General features: G+C 40.9%; 4 protein-coding genes and 2 pseudogenes across 15 annotated transcripts in view; all 6 read left to right on the forward strand.

The window, feature by feature from the left end:
- The window catches only part of LOC115397319 (protocadherin alpha-C2-like), a 422283-nt gene that overhangs the window by 345368 nt on the left and 49141 nt on the right, over window positions 1-27774 (forward strand). The window lies entirely within an intron of this gene.
- Window positions 760-12951, forward strand: LOC115403941 (protocadherin alpha-10 pseudogene; annotated as a pseudogene).
- On the forward strand, window positions 3610-9450 carry LOC115397660 (protocadherin alpha-8-like). Its single transcript, XM_030104095.1, has 2 exons — window positions 3610-5464; window positions 8723-9450. The coding sequence occupies exons 1-2, from the start codon at window positions 3772-3774 to the stop codon at window positions 9433-9435; spliced, it is 2406 nt and encodes an 801-aa protein (XP_029959955.1). The 5' UTR covers window positions 3610-3771; the 3' UTR covers window positions 9436-9450.
- LOC115403961 (protocadherin alpha-3-like) lies at window positions 14244-16681 on the forward strand. The gene has a single exon (XM_030113050.1). It carries the CDS (start codon window positions 14261-14263, stop codon window positions 16679-16681), a length of 2421 nt encoding a protein of 806 aa, XP_029968910.1. The 5' UTR covers window positions 14244-14260.
- LOC115403971 (protocadherin alpha-5 pseudogene) lies at window positions 17485-19886 on the forward strand (annotated as a pseudogene).
- Window positions 22652-23718, forward strand: LOC115403977 (protocadherin alpha-3-like). Its single transcript, XM_030113074.1, has one exon. It carries the CDS (start codon window positions 22675-22677, stop codon window positions 23716-23718), a length of 1044 nt encoding a protein of 347 aa, XP_029968934.1. The 5' UTR covers window positions 22652-22674.

The raw sequence follows: 27774 nt of genomic DNA on the forward strand, positions 1-27774 counted from the left end.
CTAAACGTACAGGAGTTGGAGTCGCGTATGTTTCAGATTGTTACTGGATCGAAAAAGAGGTATTTTGATGTGAATCTGAAGTCAGGCTTTCTCTACGTTAGTGAGAGAATAGACAGAGAGGAGCTCTGTGCCAAAGCAGTGAAATGTACAATAAATGTTGAAGCTGTTATAAGCAATCCTCTCAAACTGTACCGTGTCGAAGTTAACATTCTTGACGTGAATGATAATCCTCCGTCTTTTAGTGGAAAATCACAAACAATCGACATAGCAGAGAGCATACTACCTGGAGCTACATTCCCTGTTCTGTCGGCTTATGATGCCGATGTGGGAAAAAATGACATTAATACATACAAATTAAACACAAATGAGTATTTTTCTTTAGCGGTGCACAAAGGGGACAGTGTTTCTGCGGAGTTAGTCCTTCAGAAGGTCTTGGATCGGGAAACGCATAGTCGAATCGAGCTTACACTTACTGCTATAGATGGAGGAGCACCTCCTAAATCTGCCATGTCGGAAATAGTAATTAATGTTCTCGACAACAACGACAACATCCCCGTTTTTGCAAAATCTTTATACAAAACAAGCGTTAGGGAAAACGCCCATCCAGGCACTACAGTAATCAGAGTAAGTGCGACTGATGCCGATGAGGGGACAAACAAAGAAATTTCCTTTGTATTAGGTTCAAAAGACCAGGATCGTGTTTTGGAAATATTTCAGATTGATTCAGAAACAGGAGTAATTACAGTAAAAGGAACAATAGACTATGAAACAAATCCTGCTTTTGAAATCCGTGTGCAGGCGACAGACAAAGGCCAGCCTCCTTTAACAGCGCAATGTAAAGTGCTCGTGGAGGTCGTGGACGTAAATGACAACGCGCCTGACATCACCGTGACGTCCTTGATCAGTACCGTAAGAGAGGACGCTGACATTGGCACGGCGATTGCACTTGTTTCGGTTGTTGACAGAGACGGGGGGAAAAACGGTGAAGTCAAATGTGAAATACTGAACTCGGTTCCCTTTAAATTGGAGATAAACTATAAAAATTATTATTCGTTGGTTATAAGTGAAGCCCTCGATAGGGAAAACATTTCCTATTACAACATCACAATTAAAACTACTGATGAAGGCATTCCCTCCCTCTCTAACACCAGTGTAGTTAATATTCAGGTTTCTGATGTCAATGATAACGCACCGTATTTCTCATACTCAATTCTTAACATATATGTGCTAGAAAACAGTCCAGTTGGGGCTGTTTTGAAAGCAGTGTCTGCAAGTGATGCTGACGCTGGTGACAATGGACGAGTGAGCTATACATTAGTAAGTGATAAAACTTTAGCTTCGCTCTCTTCGCTGATTAACATTAACTCAGAGACGGGGGACATTCGCAGTCTAACTTCTTTCAACTTCGAGGAGATGAAAACGTTTCAGTTCAAAGTTCAGGCCACAGACGCCGGTGTTCCTCCACTCAGCAGCAACGTGACCGTCAATGTTTTTATCCTCGATGAAAATGATAATAGTCCAACAATTCTTGCTCCTTATTCTGAGCACGGCTCCGTCAACAGTGAGAACATCCCATATTCTGCAGAAGCAGGATACTTTGTGGCAAAGATCAGGGCTGTAGATGCAGACTCTGGATACAACGCACTGCTTTCTTATCACCTGTCTGAGCCCAAAGGAAACAACCTGTTCAGGATTGGAACCAGCACGGGAGAAATCAGGACGAAGAGGAGGATGAGTGACAATGACCTGAAAACTCACCCCTTGGTGGTGCTGGTTTCTGACAATGGAGAGCCCTCCCTCTCAGCTACTGTCTCTATTGATGCGGTGGTTGTTGAGAGCACTTCGGACATCCAGACTCAATTTAGACATGTGCCAAAAAATGAGGACAGCTTCTCGGATTTGAACCTGTACCTGCTGATTGCCATCGTGTCAGTGTCCGTCATCTTTCTGCTGAGTCTCATCAGTTTAATAGCTGTGAGATGCCACAGGACAGAGGGCTCTTTCAGCAGGTACAGCGCCCCCATGATCACCACCCACCCTGACGGGAGCTGGTCTTACTCCAAATCTACTCAGCAGTACGACGTGTGTTTCAGCTCAGACACACTGAAGAGCGATGTGGTGGTTTTCCCTGGACCGTTTCCACCTGTAGATGCTGAATTGATCAGTATAAATGGAGGAGATACTTTCACCAGGACTCAGACGTTACCCAACAAGGAAAAGGTAGGAATCATCACGTTACAACAGCACAAATTTGCTCTTTGATTCAAAATGAAAGGCATGTTCCTTTGTCTAACTTTATGTGAACAAAGATCGAGAGTCACAATTTCATTTGAAAGAGAAACGATCAATCGAAGGATTTTTTGTTTATTGCTGCGTCACAGTCAATGTGATGTATTGCACTTGCAAACATTTGTGTTTTTTTAAAATTGCCACCTTGGCAGGTACAACCAATTTTTTTTTTTTTTTTTTTTTTTTTAATATTGCACATTATGATATTAGAAACTATCAACTTACATGTTGAAATTTTTGTTTTTCGTCAAAGTTAGTTATAACACTTCCACGATTTCACTGTCCTCTTTTCGGAGTTTCCTGCTCCATGCACTCACTTCCCGAGTAAAGGGCACGTCATGAAACACACGAGAGATGCAGTTTTTGTCCTGTCCTCCTGTTCAACCAGAGTCGTTCACATTGTATCTTATTCGTTCTTCGTCAGTGTTATGCAAGTGTAACCAAAATGGGCAATCTATTAACGTGGGCACACAGAAGTGTAAGTTTCATACAGGATCATCGTGAAACAGTCTCTTGGTGTGTTGCCTTACTTTTATCTGCATATTCTGGCGATTGTGCTGACTTCGTCACCACTGTAACTATCCATGGTCCTGAACTCAAGTAGTATAGATATCTTTTAGAAAGGTCTTAACTGTTTCCTTTTCACTCAGTGCTTCTAAACCTCAAGTCCTATACGTAGTCAGCGTCAACGTTTTGTAAGAGAAATATGCACTTGTTTCTATATGGATTTTTTTAATGTAAAAAAATGCAATTTGCATGAAAATCAAAAAGAACCCAAAAAAAAAAAAAAAAGAAAATCACGTTAATTTTCCCAGCTATGAATTCAAACTTTCTTTTTTGTTTTCCCTGTTGATCTGATAGATACTGAAGAGTTAATAATGTCTATGGTTTAATAATTCACACTGATATGAACATATTTTTAAATAAATTATGTAATTGTTATCTGTGTTGTTTATGTTTTATAACGTTTTATAAAATGCTAAAACTGTTTTATAAAAAAACAGCTGTTTGATAATCACCTCATCATTTCTTAGGCTGGTGAATCAGGATGTGCAAAAATGAGACAGCCTACGACATACACGACTGTGCTGATATGCATTCTGGAAAGCCTGCTTAGAGTTGAAATGATATGCGGGGCCACCATGACAATATATTTTGTTAAAGTCTCCTCAATCCATATCTAAGTATGAGTGTCATGTGCATTATTTAATTCAGTGTGTAGTTCTCAGAAATGTCCACGTGGGGACATTATAGACCATAACATTTTGCGGCTATCTTTGCTGTTTCGGGGCTCCTCCCAAGTTTAGGGGATGACGTTTCTCGGACGTTTGAAACAAAGAGACGCAGGAGGTGGAGAGAAAAAGACGGATCAGAGAGTAAAAGGCTGTGTCAAGATATTCCCTTTTTTTCAGGAAGCTTGGTTTTTACATGAGGGAGATCCTACACGCTTTTGTAAATGTGATTTTGTGGATTTAAGACATTATGTATTTACGGGGAAGAGCGAGTTCTGTGTGGATTTATCTCCTGGTTTTGCTGCTGGATTTTTACTGGGAAGCAGTTTTTGGACAGCTGTCTTATTCCGTGTCTGAGGAAGTAAATCTGGGGACTGTTGTCGGAAATATCGCCAAAGATCTTAACCTGAATGTCCAGGAGTTTGAGTCTCGCATGTTTCAAGTCGTTGCCGGAGGAAAGAGAAAATATTTCGAGGTAAATCTAAAGACTGGTGTTCTGTATGTCAACGAGAGAATAGATCGAGAAGAACTGTGCGGTGATGAGGCCAAATGTTCACTTGGTGTAGAAGCTGTCATTAGTAACCCTTTAAAACTGTACCGTATTGAAGTAACAATATTAGATGTAAATGACAATTCTCCATCATTTCTCGGGTCATCCCAGGTTATCAATATTACTGAGAGCACACAGGCGGGCACAAAATTCCCTCTGCACCCAGCTAACGATGCAGACGTTGGCAAAAATACAGTGAATACATATAAATTGAGTCAAAATGAATACTTCTCTCTTGACACAATAAAAGGGGAAATTGTTACTCCTGAATTGGTGCTCCGGAAGGTTTTAGACAGAGAAAAACTGTCCGTTATCACACTTACATTAACTGCAGTTGATGGAGGAACACCTGCAAAATCAGGCACAATGACTATAGTTGTTAATGTTTTGGACATTAACGATAATGCTCCCTTGTTTAGCCAACCCTTGTACAAAGTTACTGTGTATGAAAATGTTCATATCGGTACATCCATAGTAACGTTAAACGCGACTGATTTCGACGACGGGACCAATGGACAAGTGCGATATTCGTTCAGTGAAGTAGGCCGAGGGAAACAAACCGACCTGTTTAGTATAGATGCAGTCACAGGAACTGTACAAAATAAAATGAATATCGATTTTGAGAAAAATAGCGCGTTTGAGATTAGAGTAAAAGCGAGCGATGGAGCTTCCTCACCAATGAGCTCAAACGCGAAATTGTTAATTGAAGTTTTAGACGTGAATGACAACGAACCTGAAATTACAGTCACATCTCTGCTGGACTCTGTGAAAGAGGACGCGTCAGTCGGGACGGCCATTGCTCTGGTTTCAGTACATGATAAAGATGGGGGTAAAAATGGGATGGTGAGTTGTAGAATATCCAATAATGTTCCTTTTAAATTAGAAACAAATTATAAGAATTACTACTCGTTGGTAGTGGACGGTCCTCTGGACCGAGAGACTTCTTCTCAATACAATATCAGCATCACTGCTACTGATGAGGGCAGCCCACCTCTCTCCAGCACGAGCGTGATTAATGTCCACGTTTCTGATGTGAATGATAACAAACCTCTTTTCATTGATGAAACCATAAGTGTTTATGTTAAAGAAAATAGTCCAGTTGGTGTGATTCTAAAAACTGTGACTGCAACTGATGCTGATATTGATAAAAATGGTCACGTGAGCTACTCATTTTTACAAAGCAACACTGATTCAGTGCCGCCATCCTCGATGGTGAATATTAATTCCGAGACAGGAGAGATTGTCAGTCTGCAATCCTTTAACTTTGAGGAGATGAAAACGTTTCAGTTCAAAGTTCAGGCCACAGACTCTGGTGTTCCTCCACTCAACAGCAACGTGACCGTCAATGTTTTTATCCTCGATGAAAATGACAACAGTCCCGCGATTCTTGCTCCTTATTCTGAACACGGCTCCGTCAACAGTGAGAACATCCCATATTCAGCTGAAGCAGGATACTTTGTGGCAAAGATCAGGGCTGTAGATGCAGACTCTGGATACAATGCACTGCTTTCTTATCACCTGTCTGAACCCAAAGGAAACAACCTGTTCAGGATCGGAACCAGCACGGGAGAAATCAGGACGAAGAGGAGGATGAGTGACAATGACCTGAAAACTCACCCCTTGGTGGTGCTGGTTTCTGACAATGGAGAGCCCTCCCTCTCAGCTGCAGTCTCTATTGATGTGGTGGTTGTTGAGAGCACTTCGGACATCCAGACTCAATTTAGACATGTGCCAAAAAATGAGGACAGCTTCTCGGATTTGAACCTGTACCTGCTGATTGCCATCGTGTCAGTGTCCGTCATCTTTCTGCTGAGTCTCATCAGTTTAATAGCTGTGAGATGCCACAGGACAGAGGGCTCTTTCAGCAGGTACAGCGCCCCCATGATCACCACCCACCCTGACGGGAGCTGGTCTTACTCCAAATCTACTCAGCAGTACGACGTGTGTTTCAGCTCAGACACACTGAAGAGTGATGTGGTGGTTTTCCCTGGACCGTTTCCACCTGTAGATGCTGAACTGATCAGTATAAATGGAGGAGATACTTTCACCAGGACTCAGACTTTGCCCAACAAGGAAAAGGTAGGGGAAGTTATTATTAATAAATATACTATTTTTATTTCATTTTCAGACATCCTGTTGGTCTTTTCTTTTAATTTGCTTGAAGAAGTTTGATAGACAATTCTGCTTTCAAGCAATTGACATTTTATCACCTCTCACTGACTTATAAATATGGTCATGACTATTGGGTTTACGTAATAGGACGACTGCCACAAACCTTAGTTTACTGTGAACTTCTTTATTTTTTATGACGTTCTCACTACCGTTGTGTTTTCGTGTCTTTGTCCGTTGTGATGAATACAAATGCATTTAATATACTAATTAATTCCTTTTTGTAGAAATGTTGTATCATTTACTATGTTTTCTTTGGCTTCATAAGTGTCATTTAAACACATTGCCGGTACATTAACAGAGTGAACAGCTTCTGGTACGATTGAATAGTTCGAATCCGTTTTTTCGTTAAAACCATCATCACTCTTCCGATGGCGGTTATGTGCCCACACATTTAATAGCATATACAAACATTTCTATTGAAATTAAATTCATAGGTATATGTCTTTGTTACTTCACCTTGCAATAAATATGCCGGTGGTTCCATTGCTGTAACATATGTACCATGGTCTATATTGAGTGTAATTCAGACAAATGTCCACGAGGAGACACCCCAGACCGTGACATATCTACAATCTTTGAGTCGTTTGGACTCCTCCCCGATGCAGCAGCAGTTGATGTGGATGTGGGCTTTGTTAAAGTAACGGTGGACGACAATGGCGCGTTGGCTTCTTTATTTGCAAACATGATGATATCTTTCTTGGGAGGTGCCTTTCCGTGATCGTGCCCTCGTCTTTGTTTAATCGCATTGATCTGATTTTCACACCTGCTGTTTCTCCGGATTGTACAATAATGAATCTGCAAACTAAAAGGAGCTCTGTATGGATTTATACGTTCTTCGCTTTGCTGGATTTTTACTGGGAGGCGGTTTCTGGGCAGTTTTCCTACTCTGTGTCAGAAGAAGTAAAGGTTGGGACTGTTGTCGGAAATATCGCTCAGGGTTTAAACCTCAATGTTCAGGATTTGTCTTCTCGCCACTTTCAAATCGTCGCTGGTTCAAAAAAGAAATATTTTGAGGTAAATTTGAAGACTGGTGCTCTGTATGTCAACGAGAGAATAGACCGAGAGGAACTCTGTGGCGATGAGCCGAAATGTAAACTCGGTATGGAAGCAGTAATAAATAACCCCCTAAAACTGTACCGAATTGAAATTACTGTCATGGATGTAAATGACAATTCTCCGTCTTTTACTTCATCGTCTCAAATAATAAACATTACAGAGAGCACCGCATCTGGAGCAAAATTCTTGTTGAAACGAGCTCGTGATGCAGACGTCGGTCGAAATTCAATAAATACATACAAACTCAGTCAAAATGATTATTTCATTCTGGCTACAAATAAAGGAGAAAGCGTTACTCCTGAATTAGTACTTCAGAATCTTTTAGACAGAGAAAAACAGTCAGTAATTCGGCTCAGTCTAACTGCTGTGGACGGAGGAACACCATCTCGATCAGGAACAATGGCTATTTTAGTCAATGTGTTAGATGCTAATGACAATGCCCCTGTTTTTAGTCAACCACTTTACAAAGCTAGTGTGTATGAGAATGTTAAACCGGGAACATCGATTTTATCACTTAGTGCAACCGATTTAGATTCGGGTCAAAACGGAGTCATATTATATTCTTTTTTCGAATTAGACCAGGAGAAACAAACCGACCAGTTCGCTATAGATGATAAAACCGGGACAGTAACGAGCATAAAGAACATTGACTTTGAGGAAAATAACGCTTTTGAGATTCGTGTACAAGCCAGTGATTGTGGAAGTTCTCCTCAAATGTCACATGCCAAGTTACTGATCGAGGTTATAGACGTGAATGACAATGAACCTGAAATTACAGCCACATCTCTGCTGGACTCTGTGAAAGAGGACGCGTCAGTCGGGACGGCCATTGCTCTGGTTTCAGTACATGATAAAGATGGGGGTAAAAATGGGATGGTGAACTGTAAAATATCCGATAGTGTTCCTTTTAAATTAGAGACAAATTATAAGAATTACTATTCGTTGGTAGTGGACGGTCCTCTGGACCGAGAGACTTCTTCTCAATACAATATCAGTATCACTGCGACTGATGAGGGCAGCCCACCTCTCTCCAGCACGAGCGTGATTAATGTCCACGTTTCTGATGTGAATGACAACAAACCTCTTTTCATAGATGACACAGTAAGTGTTTATGTTAAAGAAAATAGTCCAGTGGGAGCGATTCTAAAAACTGTGACTGCAAGCGATTTTGATGTTGACAAAAATGGTCACGTGAGCTACTCATTTTTACAAAGCAGTGACTCAATCCCGTCATCTACAATGCTAAATATTAATTCAGAGACAGGAGAAATTACCAGTCTGCAGTCCTTTAATTTCGAGGAGATAAAAACGTTTCAGTTCAAAGTTCAGGCCACAGACTCTGGTGTTCCTCCACTCAGCAGCAACGTGACTGTTAATGTTTTTATCCTCGATGAAAACGACAACACTCCTTCCATACTTCCTCCTTATTCTGAGCACGGCTCCGTCAACAGTGAGAACATCCCATATTCTGCTGAAGCAGGATACTTTGTGGCAAAGATCAGGGCTGTAGATGCAGACTCTGGATACAACGCACTGCTTTCTTATCACCTGTCTGAGCCCAAAGGAAACAACCTGTTCAGGATCGGAACCAGCACGGGAGAAATCAGGACAAAGAGGAGGATGAGTGACAATGACCTGAAAACTCACCCCTTGGTGGTGCTGGTTTCTGACAATGGAGAGCCCTCCCTCTCAGCTACTGTCTCTATTGATGTGGTGGTTGTTGAAAGCACCGCTGACATCCAGACTCAGTTCAGACATGTGCCTGTAAAGGAGGACAGCTTTTCGGATTTGAACCTGTACCTGCTGATTGCCATCGTGTCAGTGTCCGTCATCTTTCTGCTGAGTCTCATCAGTTTAATAGCTGTGAGATGCCACAGGACAGAGGGCTCTTTCAGCAGGTACAGCGCCCCCATGATCACCACCCACCCTGACGGGAGCTGGTCTTACTCCAAATCTACTCAGCAGTACGACGTGTGTTTCAGCTCAGACACACTGAAGAGCGATGTGGTGGTTTTCCCTGGACCGTTTCCACCTGTAGATGCTGAACTGATCAGTATAAATGGAGGAGACACTTTCACCAGGACTCAGACTTTACCCAACAAGGAAAAGGTAGGGTATTTGATCTTAATGTTTTAAAAATGCACATATGATGTTGGAAGCAAATTTTTTATGACATAAAAAACATTCTTCACACAAACAATCATTGAGAAGGACACCAATGAATTGCACTCGAATATTGTGGGGAGAGTTTAGATAACAGACGTATGAGTGTGCATTGTAATGGATTTTTTCGAGATTATGCTCATGGCGACTCAGCATTTATTCCCATTGACTCTCATAACTGACGATGATTTAACACATTTCCTCTTATATCACTTTTTGCTTCTTGAAAAATGTCCATGGCAAATGGTTTGTTTGAACTCCGTTATATTGTGCTCGATAGTCATGCTATTCACCTGCTGTTGGAATTTCCTCTCTTTGGACCACTGCCTCAGCAACCAAATTCTTGTGTCGCTGTCCATAGTGCTGAAAGCAAACTGACAGTCGTTTAGGCTTCTGCTCCCATGACAGACCTGACTACAGACTTTGTGCTTTTTTGAAAAAACAATTTGTAAAATTTTTTTGAGGTTATGTTTCTTCAGATACATGCTAAAATAATACTTGTATTCTCGGAAATTGAAAGTGGACAGTTTCTAATTGCAAAACTAAATAAACGAGCAACAACAATTTGTATAATGATCGGTTTAATATTGATTCATTGAATTTTTCTGTTTCCTTTTAAATGATTGCATTGTTATGTGATATTTTTAAACATAAAATATGTTGATTTCTACTTGTAAGAGTTGACTGAACACCTGACAAAATTATTTGTGTTTAGTGTTAAAGTAGAATGCTCGTGATTTTGCTGCGCATCTCCATTTAACGATGTACCCGCAATAACATTATATGAGCGTGAGATATCAGATAGTGTTTCAGCATTAAATTGGTGTCTTTTAGGGTTGTTGACATCATGTGCATTTTTTCCAAACGACCACACAACGTCGCTCGAGACCGTAACATTGAAATGCAGTAGCTCCTCCCAGACTAAAAAAAAAAAAAAAAAGAAAGAAAAAAAAAAGACCGAGGTGAACACAAAGAGTGACTGGAAAGGAAAGAACGGCACAACGAAATAATTCTCCTGTAGTAATAAGATCGACTTGGATTTTTGTCACCTGCGATTACACTGAAGAGAAGGAATTGCGGATAAATGTTTTGCTTCATTTCGACGGAATTATGCATTTACCGAAGAGGTACATGCTCACATATATTGTGCTGTTGGGTTTTCACTGGGAATCTGCGTCGGCACAGCTCTCCTATTCCGTCTCAGAGGAGGTAAACCCGGGGACAAAGGTTGGAAATATCGCAAAGGATCTCAACCTCAGTGTGCAAGATTTGGAGTCCCGGCTTTTCCAAATCGTTGCATCGAAAAGAAAATACTTTGAAATAAACCGCAAGACCGGGTTTCTATTTGTCAACGAGCGAATAGATCGGGAGGAGCTTTGTTCAGAGGAGTCTAAATGTATTGTGAGTGTAGAGGCTGTGATAAACAATCCGTTAAAGCTTTACCGTGTCGAGATAGAAATCAAAGATGTGAACGACCATTCTCCAACTTTTAACGCCAAATCTCAAATGTTAGACATTGCAGAGAACACGCTGCCGGGATTTAGATTTGCGTTATCTGAGGCAATCGACGCAGATGTGGGCAAAAATAGCGTTAGTGCGTATAAACTCAGTCAAAATGAATATTTCAGTCTATCGTCGAATAAAGGAGGGGACAGTGTATCTCTGGAATTGGTGCTGGAGAGAGCTCTCGATCGTGAGAAAATACCATATATGCGGCTTTCGTTAACTGCATTAGATGGGGGGTCTCCACCAAATTCGGGCACATCCGAAATTGAGGTCAATATACTCGATATTAATGATAATGCACCATTATTCAGCAGTAGTCTTTACAAAGTTAAAACATTTGAAAACGTCCCAGTCGGCACTGTGATCTTCACTCTAAATGCGACTGATGCGGACGAAGGCTCGAATAGTGAAATTGTTTATTCTCTTAGGAGTAAGGACCAAGACCACGCACAGGATATTTTCAGAATTGACCCTGACACGGGAGTAATATCAGTGAAAGGTAAAATTGACTATGAAGAAAGAAAAGCGTTTGAGTTGAGAGCAGAGGCAAGAGACAAAGGCCAGCCTCCCATGTCTGCTCACAGCAAAGTGCTGGTGGAAGTGATGGACGTCAATGACAATGCTCCTGAAATCACAATCACGTCGCTTCTCAATACAGTGCAGGAGGACGCAGCCGTCGGCACTGCTATTGCACTCGTCTCAGTTCAAGACAGTGACAGTGGTAAAAATGGTGAAGTGAAGTGTGAAATATTGAACACAGTTCCATTCAAATTAGAGACTAATTATAAAAATTATTACTCTTTAGTTGTCGATGGACGCCTTGACAGAGAGGTGACTCCTCGTTATAATATTACAATATCAGCTACAGACGACGGAAGACCCCCTCTTTCAAACACCACTGTCATTACTGTCCTCCTTTCTGATGTCAATGACAATACCCCATTTTTTCCAGAAGATTTAATAAACATTTATGTGAAAGAGAATAGCAAAATAGGAACAGTTATTAAAACAGTCACTGCAGTCGATGGAGACATCAGCAATAATGCTCAGGTGAGCTATTCAATCATCAACAATAAATCACTGTCTCTCCCCACAATGATTAATATTAATTCAGAGACTGGAGATATTATCAGTCTACAGTCGTTCAACTTTGAGGAGATGAAAACGTTTCAGTTCAAAGTTCAGGCCACAGACTCCGGTGTTCCTCCACTCAGCAGCAACGTCACCGTCAATGTTTTTATCCTCGATGAAAATGATAATATTCCAAGAATTCTTGCTCCTTATTCTGAACACGGCTCCGTCAACAGTGAGAACATCCCATATTCTGCAGAAGCAGGATACTTTGTGGCAAAGATCAGGGCTGTAGATGCAGACTCTGGATACAACGCACTGCTTTCTTATCACCTATCTGAACCCAAAGGAAACAACCTGTTCAGGATTGGAACCAGCACGGGAGAAATCAGGACGAAGAGGAGGATGAGTGACAATGACCTGAAAACTCACCCCTTGGTGGTGCTGGTTTCTGACAATGGAGAGCCCTCCCTCTCAGCTACTGTCTCCATTGATGTGGTGGTTGTTGAGAGCACCGCTGACATCCAGACTCAGTTCAGACACGTGCCTGTAAAGGAGGACAGCTTCTCGGATTTGAACCTGTACCTGCTGATTGCCATCGTGTCAGTGTCAGTCATCTTTCTGCTGAGTCTCATCAGTTTGATAGCTGTGAGATGCCACAGGACAGACGGCTCTTTGAGCAGGTACAGCGCCCCCATGATCACCACCCACCCTGACGGGAGCTGGTCTTACTCCAAATCTACTCAGCAGTATGACGTGTGTTTCAGTTCAGACACACTGAAGAGTGATGTGGTGGTTTTCCCTGGACCGTTTCCACCTGTAGATGCTGAACTGATCAGTATAAATGGAGGAGATACTTTCACCAGGACTCAGACTTTACCCAACAAGGACAAGGTAGGCAAGTTGTACTGAATCGGTATGTGACATGAATGGTAAAGAAAAGTTTTTTTTTTGTTTACATTGTGAAGTGAAAGGCATGTCGTTTCATTGAAACAGTTTAATCCAGTTAAAAAAAACAAAAACAGAGAAACTCCCTTAAAGCTTGTCCGCTCTTGAAGGAAATTATTCTAACCAGGTAAAACAATGCTTTGAATACGCCTTATCGCTCGACAGTGTTGGCAGTCAATACCAAAATCTGCAATTTCCCTTGACCTTATAACTTAGCTTCTTCTATTATCGAAACCTCAGTGTTTTTATGAAATTGATGCATGATCATCATATTGAGCAATCGAACTCATGTTTTGCAATGATGGACACAGTTATTGTTGGACCCTCCTACAGTTTTTACAGTTTCTGCCTCTTGAAATATGCTTATTGTTTTCAGACACATTTTTGAATGAATTGAAACATTTTTCATTAAAGACAGACAATGTCATTGTGTGCAGATTTTTATCTTTCCTTGTATGATGGAGATTTTTCTCTTTCCACTCAGTGTTAATAATATATTTTGCAAAGAAAAAAAACTTGTTTCCGAAACTCCTGTGCTCAACGTTTGTTTTTGAGCAATTTGTACTGTAATATTACATTGGCACTTTGTGCATTACCTTTGCGTTTATTTTGTTGATCACAGTAGAAAAGTTACGTCTAGCATAAATTTTGCAATTCTTTGATGCTTTGCAGATAAATTAAGAAAACCCTCTCAAACCTGAGTTTGTGTTGGGACGCTCTCCATGGTACTGAAATGGGCTTGTTTTCATTTTTTTTTTCAGCCCTACTATTGTGTTTCTGTACTTAGTCGTAGTGTTCAGAGGCATAACCATAACAATCTTTATCCAGACCTACATTTTGAATGTTTTTACACATTTAGATGTACTACTATACTGAAAAGACTGGATTTGTATAGATCACATGTCAATAATTTTTCCAACGCAGTAGACTAACTTGTGATTTGGTAGTTGTTCAGCCTGGTTGTACGTTGTTGGATTGTTGAGCATGGTTATTTTGTTGTTGCCTTTTAACAGTTGTATACTGAGCAGGTTCTCTTCACATTAAAATGTCGCCAGAGGTCGCTCGAGACCATGCAAACAAAATGCCATGAGCGCTCAGAACTCCTCCTCTACTTCAGACAAACGTACACGTCATTTTCTCACAATGCTTCGTGAAAGCTCGGACAGATGAAGAGGGCCAGACGCTGGACCTCTCGAGAGAATGGATAAATGATTTTTTTTTCTTTACTGGAAAAACCTGAAGGAACAAATTGGGATTTGTCGCCCTTCTTGCAATGGCTTCTTGGAGACATTGGGATCATTTCTGGAATTTATTCGTCACTCTTCTTTGTTTGTGCAATCTGTCCGTGGCTCAGATATCCTATACTATATCCGAGGAGGCGGACAAAGGCACAGCTGTGGGAAATCTCGCCAAGGATTTAAATCTCAGTGCTCAGCAGCTCCAATCAGCGGGTCTTGAGATTACATCCGTGTATAAATTACGGTACTTTGACCTAAACGATGAAACCGGAGTTATTTTTGTTAACGACAGGATCGATCGGGAGGAGATTTGTCCTAACACGGTAAAGTGCTCCTTAAATTTAGAGGCTGCATTGAGCAATCCCCGAAGTCTCCATCGAATAGAGATTCTTGTCAATGATATAAATGATAACGCCCCGATTTTTCCAGATGAACAAACAATAGTGGATATGTCTGAGTCTTCATTTGCCGGCGAAAGGCATCCACTCCCGATAGCACACGATGCAGATATAGGCACTTATTCAGTCAAGACTTACAAAATAAACCAGAATGATTATTTTTCTCTGGATGTGCAGAACACCGACGAGCGAGTGTCTGCTGAATTAGTGCTACAAAAACCATTAGATCGTGAAAAACAGGCTGTCATTGAGCTCACAGTGACTGCCTTTGATGGAGGAAAACCACCCAAAACGGGGACTTTACAACTACAAGTTAATGTTCTGGACGTGAATGACAATTCACCTTTGTTCAGTAAATCTCTCTATAAGGTCCAGGTAGTCGAAAATGCAGATATTGGGACGACTTTATTAAGACTGGCTGCAACTGATTTGGATGATGGGGTTAATGGCCAGGTTGTATATTCATTTACAGAGAGAGGACCTAAAAGCCGCGATGAAAAATTTACTCTGAATGATATTACTGGAGAAATTACAATAAATGGCAACATTGATTACGAGGAAAAACGGGCATATGAAATTCGTGTCCAGGCTCGGGATAAGGGCACTCCTCCTCGTAGTGCACACAGCAAAGTTTTAGTTGAAGTTATTGATGTTAACGACAATGCACCGCAAATATCGGTGTCATCACTTATGAGTCCTGTGAGAGAAGACTCTAACATTGGCACGGTTGTCGCGATGGTGACCATCACTGATAAGGATGAAGGTAATAATGGACTAACAAACTGTAAGATCGCCAATTCGGTCCCATTTAAACTGAAATCTAACTATAAAAACTACTATTCGTTACTGGTTGACGGGTCTCTTGACAGGGAGAGTGTCCCTCGATATAATATAACAATTGTGGCTACAGATGAGGGGGCATCTCCTCTGTCTGGCACAAGTATAATCAGTATTGAAGTTTCTGATATAAATGACAATCCTCCTTTATTTCCTCAATCTCAAATTAATATATATGTTACAGAGAATAGTCCAATTGGCAACACATTTTATAAACTCTCTGTTTCAGATTCGGACTTGAACGAAAATGCTAAATCAACATTTCACTTAGTTAATGTTGCTTCCAAGATGGCAATATCTACCATGGTGAATATTAACTCTGAAACAGGAGAAATTATTGGTCTGCAGTCTTTTAACTTTGAGGAGATCAAAACGTTTCAGTTTAAAGTTCAGGCCACAGACTCCGGTGTTCCTCCACTCAGCAGCAACGTCACCGTCAATGTTTTTATCCTCGATGAAAATGACAACAGTCCTGCTATCCTTGCTCCTTATTCTGAGCACGGATCCGTCAACAGTGAGAACATCCCATATTCTGCTGAAGCAGGATACTTTGTGGCAAAGATCAGGGCTGTTGATGCAGACTCTGGATACAACGCACTGCTTTCTTATCACCTGTCTGAACCCAAAGGAAACAACCTGTTCAGGATCGGAACCAGCACGGGAGAAATCAGGACGAAGAGGAGGATGAGTGACAATGACCTGAAAACTCACCCCTTGGTGGTGCTGGTTTCTGACAATGGAGAGCCCTCCCTGTCAGCTACTGTCTCTATTGATGTGGTGGTTGTTGAGAGCACTTCGGACATCCAGACTCAATTTAGACATGTGCCTTTAAAGGAGGACAGCTTCTCGGATTTGAACCTGTACCTGCTGATCGCCATCGTGTCAGTGTCAGTCATCTTTCTGTTGAGTCTCATCAGTTTAATAGCTGTGAGATGTCACAGGACAGAGGGCTCTTTCAGCAGGTACAGCGCCCCCATGATCACCACCCACCCTGACGGGAGCTGGTCTTATTCCAAATCTACTCAGCAGTATGACGTGTGTTTCAGTTCAGACACACTGAAGAGCGATGTGGTGGTTTTCCCTGGACCGTTTCCACCTGTAGATGCTGAACTGATCAGTATAAATGGCTCAGACACTTTCACCAGGACTCAGACTTTACCCAACAAGGAAAAGGTATGTCAACCTTGTTTTCCACTGAGAATCTTTGAGAAAGTTTACTGAGACTGACATGTTTACAGTGGTTGTTCTCATTATTGGTCATAACAAATTAAGGACTGTTAAATGAACGGAGCTCTCAGTCAGCTGTTTAATTTAATATGATTTAATTTAATTGGTATAGCTTTACTTATTGCATTTTAGTTTAAAATATTTCACATGGCATATGACAAAATTATTTTTAAATGTTGACAGAACTTTTACAAAGAGGCATCTTTATAAAAGAGGCATCTTTATATCATGAAAAACAAGCTGTTATAAAGATCAACATTGTGTCACTGCTTCCTGAACACAGACCAACGCTGCTCTCCATGGTCCTGAACTGTTTTTTATGCTTTCTTTTGCTTCTCTCATGTTATGCTTTTAGGTTTCTAGATAATTTGAAAATATTAATTCCTGATTTTGTGAGTTAAGTTGTGGGCTTTCTGGCAATGTGTGGTAAATTCAACAAGTTTGATCAAAATGGTGTGGTTGGCATCTTGAGATGATGTATGAATTCTTGTTCTTTTTTCTTTCTTGTGAATATTAACGCGAACAATGTAGATACATTTATGACGGACACAAAAACAAGCTTTAATTTACACATCGAATGTGTTGCCACATGGTGGCGCTTTAGACCGTAGCTGAAACTCATATACAATGTGGAGAACTCCTCCTTTTAACTGAAGCGTCACCGGCAGTCGGTTTATTGAGACGAAGAGGCATACCATATTGAGGAGAGCGGCTGATGTCTTCGGAAAAAAATATGATTGAGGAATATGATTACTGATGCATACATGGAATAATCTGGATTTCGGCATCCTCGGTGTATTTTTAAACAATGGGAAAAGAGGAATATATTTGGATTCATATTGTTTCATTCCTTTGTCTCTTCGGGCGGATTGCTGCGCAGATCTCTTACTCCATTAACGAGGAAGCGAACAAAGGCACCGTGGTGGGAAACATCGCAAATGATCTGCATCTGAGTATACAAGAACTTGAAACCAGGGATCTGCAAATTGTTTCGAGTAACCGTAAGAAATATTTTGACGTGGATCTGAGGAGGGGAAGCCTGGTGGTGAATGACAGAATAGATAGAGAGGAGCTTTGTCCGAACACGGCACAGTGTTTACTGAGAATTCAAGCTGTCTTAAACAACCCCATGGTAGTGCACCGTATTGAGGTCAGAGTTGTAGATATAAATGATAACTCGCCAGAATTCATTGAAAAGTACTACTCTTTAAACATATCGGAGTCGGTGTCACCGGGAGACCGGTATTTTCTGCCAATAGCAGAGGATGCCGACATAGGAATCAATACAGTGAAGAGCTACAAGCTGAGTCAAAATGAACATTTCTCCTTAGACGTACAAAGTGATAGAGAGCATGGTGTGTTTGCTGAATTAGTACTGAACAAAGCTTTAGACCGAGAGAAACAACCGATTATTAGACTCAATCTGACCGCTGTGGATGGTGGAAAACCTGCTAGATCGGGAACACTCCAGCTGAATGTAAATGTTATAGACGCAAATGATAATACGCCGACTTTTAGCAAGTCTCTTTACAAAGTGCGTGTAAGTGAGAATGCTGCAAGTGGGGAAACTGTGATCAAGTTGAATGCAACAGATTTGGATGAGGGTATAAACAGTAAATTAAGTTACTATTTTATTAAAAGAGGAAATTCTGATCCGTCTAATATTTTTGTTCTAAATCAGGAAACAGGCGAAATCACTGTCAAGGCAGAGCTGGATTATGAAGAGACATCTGCTTATGAAGTCAGAGTTCAGGCAATGGATCAGGGTCCAGTTCCTCGTAGTGCACATGCTAAAGTGCTGATCGAGATAATTGATGTGAATGACAATGCTCCAGAAATATCAGTGACGTCACTGATGACTCCTGTTAAAGAAGACGCAGATATTGGAACAATTGTTGCGTTAGTCACAGTGAGTGATAAAGATGGAGGAAACAATGGTGTAACTAACAGTATTGTTGTGGGATCAGTTCCTTTCAAGCTTAAATCAAATTACAAAAATGACTATTCTTTAGTTGTTGATGGACCTCTGGACAGAGAAAACATTTCGTTTTACAATGTGACCATTAAGGCCACAGATGAAGGGAGTCCTCCTCTATCCAGCATCAGAGTCATCACTGTAGAAGTTTCTGATGTGAATGATAATGCACCTCATTTTATGGAGCCTGTAATTAATGTTTTTGTCAAAGAAAACAGTCCAACGGGTTCAATTATTTGCAAAATAAGTGCAATGGATCCTGATTTACAAAGTAATGCCAGATTAAGTTATAGTTTGTTAGACAGTGTCCCACGAAATAATCCAATTTCATCGGTTTTAAACATTAACTCAGAGACTGGAGAAATTGTCAGTCTTCAGTCTTTTAACTTTGAGGAATTAAAAACATTTCAGTTCAAAGTTCAGGCCACAGACTCTGGTGTTCCTCCACTCAGCAGCAACGTGACCGTCAATGTTTTGGTCCTGGATGAAAATGACAATGTTCCAACAATCCTTGCTCCTTATTCTGAGCACGGCTCCGTCAATAGTGAGAACATCCCATATTCTGCTGAAGCAGGATACTTTGTGGCAAAGATCAGGGCTGTAGATGCAGACTCTGGATACAACGCACTGCTTTCTTATCACCTGTCTGAACCCAAAGGAAACAACCTGTTCAGGATTGGAACCAGCACGGGAGAAATCAGGACGAAGAGGAGGATGAGTGACAATGACCTGAAAACTCACCCCTTGGTGGTGCTGGTTTCTGATAATGGAGAGCCCTCCCTGTCAGCTACTGTCTCTATTGATGTGGTGGTTGTTGAAAGCACCGCTGACATCCAGACTCCGTTCAGACATGTGCCTGTAAAGGAGGACAGCTTCTCGGATTTGAATCTGTACCTGCTGATTGCCATCGTGTCAGTGTCCGTCATCTTTCTGTTGAGTCTCATCAGTTTAATAGCTGTGAGATGCCACAGGACAGACGGCTCTTTCAGCAGGTACAGCGCCCCCATGATCACCACCCACCCTGACGGGAGCTGGTCTTACTCCAAATCGACTCAGCAGTACGACGTGTGTTTCAGTTCAGACACACTGAAGAGTGATGTGGTGGTTTTCCCTGGACCGTTTCCACCTGTAGATGCTGAACTGATCAGTATCAATGGAGGAGACACTTTTACCAGGACTCAGACATTACCCAACAAGGACAAGGTAGGCTATGCTTGGCTGTGATGTCCCATTTCTATTTTGACTTGGAGGCTGTTTTGTGTTGTTTATCCTTGTACATATTTAGAATCACTTCATTTTCATAAAAAATTTCATATTTGCTCGTAACTTACAAGTTTTAGGAATCAAAATTTCAACAAAGACCCAGTCGGTCTCAATGCCGACTCTCACATCTTTCGTTTAAAATCAAAACCGACATTCTTGGGGAAATAGACTAATATGCATTTCCTTTTTCGATTGACCAAATGGATCAGTAGGTGGTCCTTTCAGTTTTCTTTCGCTTTGGAGTCGTTTTAAAGATAATAATACGAAGCGTGTAATCAATCCAAACAGAAATGTTCAAATACACATTTACACAGTTTGCATGCTTTACACTTTTTACACGACGACGATCAGACGGTCTTGGGGTTGCTTCAGTTGTCGTTTATGTGCTTTCACCATGGACTAAAATGAGAGTAAACACTGGAATATTAAACCTGATTGCCCCGCCTTCACAATAACATTCAGGCCATAAACAATTAAAAATAGGTACACAACGCTATTTTTTTCTAGCTGTAGCAAATCGCATATCAAATAGTGCATACAAGCTCTCCAATTTTATTTTGCAGCTCGTCGTACGTAATTTTTAATATCTTCCATTTCAGCTTTCAGATATTTGTGCGACTAGTGTCACGTTTGCAAGCATTGCAATAATAGTGACCAATCCGAAGTTTAACCCAGAAATATAATATGAAAGAGAACATAAGTGCAATTTTGTCATTTAAACACGAGAGGTGTTGTACGCGTTTTGTTTTTTCTTGAGTCAGAGTCTGTCGAGTTGAAGGAAAGCAGCTCACCCTCTTGTAAACAAAGTGAACAACGCTCTCCATGGTGCTAAAGTTACACTGGAATAAATTGGTTTCGGGAACGTCTGTCCTGAAACAATTCCGACTTGATTCAAAATACATCGACTTATTAAGCGTGTTAAGTTAAACATAAATCTTGAAATTTTTAAACTAATTCAATTCTGTGAGTTTATCAGTTTTAATACCCGTTTTTTTTATTTTCATTACATATTGATATTGGTATTTTATTTTATTTTTTTCAGTTGTTTATACCCGGATGTATTGATAAGCTATTTTATCTTTTTTTAATTGAGATCCTTTCAGACTATGTTGTAGATTTTATGTGAATTGGGAAATCATTTGATGTAGATATAGTAAGCGTGGTCATACCTTTCACCACATGATGTCGCAGTAGACCGTAGATATGAAATTGCTTGGCAAGCCTGAAACCCCTCCTCTGTGAATGAAGAACAACCGCGTCGTCATCCATGTTATTTTCCGGACAGTCGGGAAGAAGGTTACGAGTGTTGGATATGGTCGCACTTGTGCTGTTTTGAACGGATTACCTGATCTTTGATAGATGTCCTCTTGGATTCGGATCTTTCAAGGCATCAACGATGCTCTCACGACAGAGCAGGAACGCGTGGATTCATTTGGTTGCACTGCTTTACCTTTGTGGCCGATCTGCTTCACAATTGTCCTATTCAGTATCCGAGGAGGTGAACAAAGGCTCAGTGGTGGGAAATATCGCAAAGGATTTAAACCTCAATTTGCAAGACCTAGAAACCAGAGATCTGCGTGTGGTTTCGAGTTACAGTAAGACATATTTCGATGTTAATCGTCGTAGCGGGAACCTCTTTGTTAATGAGAGAATAGACCGAGAGGAGCTTTGTTCACATGTGGCAAAATGCTCGTTGAGACTGCAAGTATTGTTAAGTGATCCTATGAATGTAAACCGCATAGACATCAATATTTTAGATATTAACGACAATTCCCCAGTATTTACTGAAAATACATACGCTCTGAATATTTCCGAATCATCTCTGACAGGAGAACATTATTTTCTTCCTTTAGCAGTGGACGCGGACGACGGAAGTAACTCAGTGAAAACCTACAAGCTGAGTCCGAATGAACATTTCTCTCTTGATATTCAAAGCAGTGGAGAACACGGTGTGTCTGCTGAATTAGTGCTACAGAAGACATTAGATCGAGAGAAACAGTCGGTGATCACTCTTGTTTTGACAGCTGTTGATGGAGGGAAACCTCCAAGATCAGGATCAATGCAGATACATATAAATGTAATAGATGTTAATGATAACATACCAACGTTCAGCAAATCGCTTTTCAAAGTGCGCGTTAAAGAAAATGCAACTCCAGGATCAGTGATCATACAATTAAATGCAACAGATTTAGACGAGGGCATGAACAGTAAAATTATGTATTCTTTTATTAAACAGGGAAATTTTTTTAACAATAATATATTTGACCTAAATCCTGAAACAGGAAAAATTACTATGAAGGGTAAACTGGATTATGAAAAGACATCTGCTTATGAAGTCAGAGTTCAGGCACAAGATCAAGGTGCATCTCCTCGTAGTGCGCATGCAAAACTTCTGATCGAGGTAATTGATGTGAATGACAATGCTCCAGAAATATCAGTGACGTCACTGATGACGCCTGTTAAAGAAGACGCAGAACTTGGAACAATTGTTGCTTTAGTCACAGTGAGTGATAAAGATGGAGGAAACAATGGTGTAACTCACTGTAATGTTGAGGGATCAGCCCCTTTCAAGCTGAAATCAAATTACAAAAATGACTATTCTTTAGTTGTTGATGGACCTCTGGACAGAGAAAACATTTCGTTTTACAATGTGACTATTAAGGCCACAGATGAAGGGAGTCCTTCTTTGTCCAGCATCAGAATCCTCACTGTAGAAGTTTCTGATGTGAATGATAATGCACCTCATTTTATGGAGAATGTAATTAATGTTTTTGTCAAAGAGAACAGTCCAACAGGTTCAGTTATTTGCACAATACGTGCATTGGATCCTGATCTTCAAAGTAATGCCAAATTAAGTTATAGTTTGTTAGACAGTGTTCCAAAATATATTCCAGTTTCATCTGTTTTAAATATTAACTCAGAGACAGGTGAGATTATCAGTCTGCAGTCTTTTAACTTTGAGGAATTAAAAACATTTCAGTTCAAAGTTCAGGCCTCAGATTCTGGTGTTCCTCCACTCAGCGGCAACGTAACCGTCAATGTTTTGGTCCTTGATGAAAATGATAATGTTCCAACAATCCTTGCTCCTTATTCTGAGCATGGCTCCATCAACAGTGAGAATATCCCATATTCTGCAGAAGCAGGATACTTTGTGGCAAAGATCAGGGCTGTAGATGCAGACTCTGGATACAACGCACTGCTTTCTTATCACCTGTCTGAACCCAAAGGAAACAACCTGTTCAGGATTGGAACCAGCACGGGAGAAATCAGGACAAAGAGGAGGATGAGTGACAATGACCTGAAAACTCACCCCTTGGTGGTGCTGGTTTCTGACAATGGAGAGCCCTCCCTCTCAGCTACTGTCTCTATTGATGTGGTGGTTGTTGAGAGCACCGCTGACATCCAGACTCCGTTCAGACATGTGCCTGTAAAGGAGGACAGCTTCTCGGATTTGAACCTGTACCTGCTGATTGCCATCGTGTCAGTGTCCGTCATCTTTCTGCTGAGTCTCATCAGTTTAATAGCTGTGAGATGCCACAGGACAGACGGCTCTTTCAGCAGGTACAGCGCCCCCATGATCACCACCCACCCTGACGGGAGCTGGTCTTACTCCAAATCCACTCAGCAGTACGACGTGTGTTTCAGCTCAGACACACTGAAGAGTGATGTGGTGGTTTTCCCTGGACCGTTTCCACCTGTAGATGCTGAACTGATCAGTATAAACGGAGGAGATACTTTCACCAGGACTCAGACTTTACCCAACAAGGAAAAGGTAGGCTTTGCTTGGCTGTAATTCTGTATTTCTATTTTGAGTTAGAGGTTTGATTGCTTGTCTGTTGACTGATTGCTGTTAACATTTTTAGGAATCAAAATTTCCAGAATGACACAGTGGGTCTTAATTCGAACAGAATATCTTCCGTTAAAAATCAACACCGATACTGACAGTTTAAGGACAATAACGTAACATGCCGGGACAAGCTTTTCTCTTTTCATGGACAAAATCCTTACAGTTTTGTTGTGTTTTGGGGTCGTTTTACTGAGAACCATACCATGCGTGTAATCACGCCAGAACACGTTTGTAACAACGAATGTTTTGCGTGCTTCACTTACGACACCGATGACAATCGCCACGTCATGGCACTTTGTCAAACTGACGTTTGTGTGCTTTCACCATGAAGCAAAAAGAGGGACAAGGCAAGAAACACGACAGTGAAATGAAGCATGTGCACACCGACTTCACAATAATGTTCAGAACATAAACAATAATAAACGTGTAACGCAAACTTTTTTCAGACACAACAAATAAAATATTAAATCATTCATATCAACTCTTCAGTCTAATTTTCCGTCCGGACGCGATCCACAATACCTTGTGTTTGTAGAAAAGATTTCAAGTGTGTCATCGAGTATCGAATATCATGTTTGCACAGGTTTTGATCAGCGCAAACTTTTCGCAAATTTAAGCCATAAATGTAATGTTTCAGAAAATATGAGTAGTATATTGTCAATAAAAATAGAGGCGTTATAAATATTGTTTTTCTTGATTTCGAGTCTGTCCGGTTGAAGGAAAGCAGACCGCTCTCGCTGAAACAAAGTGAACGACGCTCTCCATGGTCCTGAAGTGACATGTTTCCAAGTTGGTTTCGGCAAAATTTGTCCTTCAATAATTCCTATTTTTATTTAAATACCATGATCTAAACCTCTCTACTTGTAAAGTATTTTAGATAAAGACCAGTCTAATATTTTTTATCGACACTAATTCCATAATGTGAGTATATCAGTTTAAATACACAAAGTTTATTGGTCATTAAATATTTATGAAAATGTTGAAAATGTTCAGGTGTTTATCAGTGTTTGTTTTGCTCAGCAATTTCAGCAAATATGTTTTCATCTGAGATCAACATTTTTCTGAAGATGTGGTCTATTCAAAATTAACTGGAAAATCAATAGATGCAGTTTCAGTGAGCGGGGATCTTCCTTTCACCACATGATGTCGCAGTAGACCGTAGATATGAAATTGCTTGGCAAGCCTGAAACCCCTCCTCTGTGAATGAAGAACAACCGCGTCGTCATCCATGTTATTTTCCGGACAGTCGAGGCGATTGTGGCGAGCGTTGGACAAAATAAAAAAGCAGTTGTGCTTTTTTTGAATGGATTACCTGATCTGCGATAGATGGTCTCTGAGATTGTGATCTTTCATGGATACGACGATGGTCCGGTGCCGGAAAAGGGGATACGCGTGGATTCATTTGGTTGCACTGCTCTGCCTTTGTGGTCGATCTGTTTCACAGTTGTCCTATTCCATTTCCGAGGAGGTGAACAAAGGCACAGTGGTGGGAAATATCGCGAAGGATTTAAATCTGAATGTACAAGAACTTGAAAGTAGAGATCTGCGTGTGGTTTCGAGTTACAGTAAGACATATTTTGACATCAATCTGCGTACCGGGAACCTCTTTGTTAACGAGAGAATAGACCGAGAGGAGCTTTGTTCACATGTGGCAAAATGTTCGTTGAGATTGCAGGCAGTGTTGAGTGATCCCATGAATGTAAATCGTGTAGAGATCAATATTTTAGATATTAATGACAACGCTCCACTATTTAATGAAAACTCATTTTCTTTAGATATTTACGAATCATCTCTGGCCGGAGAGCGATATGTTCTCCCAGTGGCAGTAGACGCAGACATGGGAAGTAACTCAGTGAAAACCTACAAGCTCAGTCCAAATGAGCATTTTTCTCTTGACATTCAAAGCAGTGGAAAACACGGTGTGTTTGCTGAGTTGGTGCTGCAGAAACCTTTAGATCGAGAGAAACAGTCGGTGATCACTCTTGTTTTAACAGCTGTCGATGGAGGGAAACCTCCGAGATCAGGATCATTGCAGATACATATAAATGTAATAGATGTTAACGACAACATACCGACATTCAGCAAACCCCTTTTTAAAGTGCGCGTCACAGAAAATGCATCTCCAGGATCAGTGATTATAAAGTTAAATGCATCAGATTTAGACGAAGGCATAAATAGTAAAATCGTGTATTCTTTTATTAAACGAGGGAATTCTGATGAATCAGATATATTTGATCTAAATCCTGAAACAGGAGAAATCACTGTGAAGGGAACACTCGATTATGAAGAGACACCTGCTCATGAAGTCAGAGTTCAGGCAATGGATCAGGGTCCAGTTCCTCGTAGTGCGCATGCTAAACTTCTGATCGAGATAATTGATGTGAATGACAATGCTCCAGAAATATCAGTGACGTCACTGATGACGCCTGTTAAAGAAGACGCAGAAATTGGAACGATTGTTGCTTTAGTCACAGTGAGTGATAAAGATGGAGGAAACAATGGTGTAACTCACTGTGATGTTGTGGGATCAGTCCCTTTCAAGCTGAAATCAAATTACAAAAATGACTATTCTTTAGTTGTTGATGGACCTCTGGACAGAGAAAATATTTCGTTTTACAATGTGACTATTAAGGCCACAGATGAAGGGAGTCCCCCTCTATCCAGCATCAGAATCATCACTGTAGAAGTTTCTGATGTGAATGATAATGCACCTCATTTTATGGAGCATGTAATTAATGTTTTTGTCAAAGAGAACAGTCCAATAGGCTCAGTTATTTGCAAAATAAGAGCATTGGATCCTGATCTTCAAAATAATGCCAGATTAAGTTATAGTTTGTTAGACAGTGTTCCAAAATATATTCCAGTTTCATCTGTTTTAAACATTAACTCAGAGACGGGTGAGATTGTCAGTCTGCAGTCTTTTAACTTTGAGGAATTAAAAACGTTTCAGTTCAAAGTTCAGGCCTCAGATTCTGGTGTTCCTCCACTCAGCGGCAACGTAACCGTCAATGTTTTGGTCCTTGATGAAAATGATAATGTTCCAACAATCCTTGCTCCTTATTCTGAGCATGGCTCCATCAACAGTGAGAATATCCCATATTCTGCAGAAGCAGGATACTTTGTGGCAAAGATCAGGGCTGTAGATGCAGACTCTGGATACAACGCACTGCTTTCTTATCACCTGTCTGAACCCAAAGGAAACAACCTGTTCAGGATTGGAACCAGCACGGGAGAAATCAGGACAAAGAGGAGGATGAGTGACAATGACCTGAAAACTCACCCCTTGGTGGTGCTGGTTTCTGACAATGGAGAGCCCTCCCTCTCAGCTACTGTCTCTATTGATGTGGTGGTTGTTGAGAGCACCGCTGACATCCAGACTCCGTTCAGACATGTGCCTGTAAAGGAGGACAGCTTCTCGGATTTGAACCTGTACCTGCTGATTGCCATCGTGTCAGTGTCCGTCATCTTTCTGCTGAGTCTCATCAGTTTAATAGCTGTGAGATGCCACAGGACAGAGAGCTCTTTCAGCAGGTACAGCGCCCCCATGATCACCACCCACCCTGACGGGAGCTGGTCTTACTCCAAATCAACTCAGCAGTACGACGTGTGTTTCAGCTCAGACACACTGAAGAGTGATGTGGTGGTTTTCCCAGCACCGTTTCCATCTGTAGATGCTGAACTGATCAGTATAAATGGAGGAGATACTTTTACCAGGACTCAGACTTTACCCAACAAAGAGAAGGTGAGTAATGGAAATGACAACACAGATATCTGATTTAGGTCCAACAAGAAATCAGTCATAACAACTCTTCATTAGTTTTCTTGAATGTGGTATTCACTACAAAAAAAAAAAAAAAGGTTTTTCTGCAAGTGTCAGCAATAGCATTCATTCACCTAGTGAGATATTAATGTCAAACAGTGGCAGCACCAGACAATTATTATGTGGGGGTTCATTGGGATATTTGATAGTTCATATGAGGGCCTATTGAATTTCAACACAAG

The sequence above is a fragment of the Salarias fasciatus genome, chromosome 2 (genome assembly GCF_902148845.1).
Source record: "Salarias fasciatus chromosome 2, fSalaFa1.1, whole genome shotgun sequence".
Classification (NCBI taxonomy): domain Eukaryota; kingdom Metazoa; phylum Chordata; class Actinopteri; order Blenniiformes; family Blenniidae; genus Salarias; species Salarias fasciatus.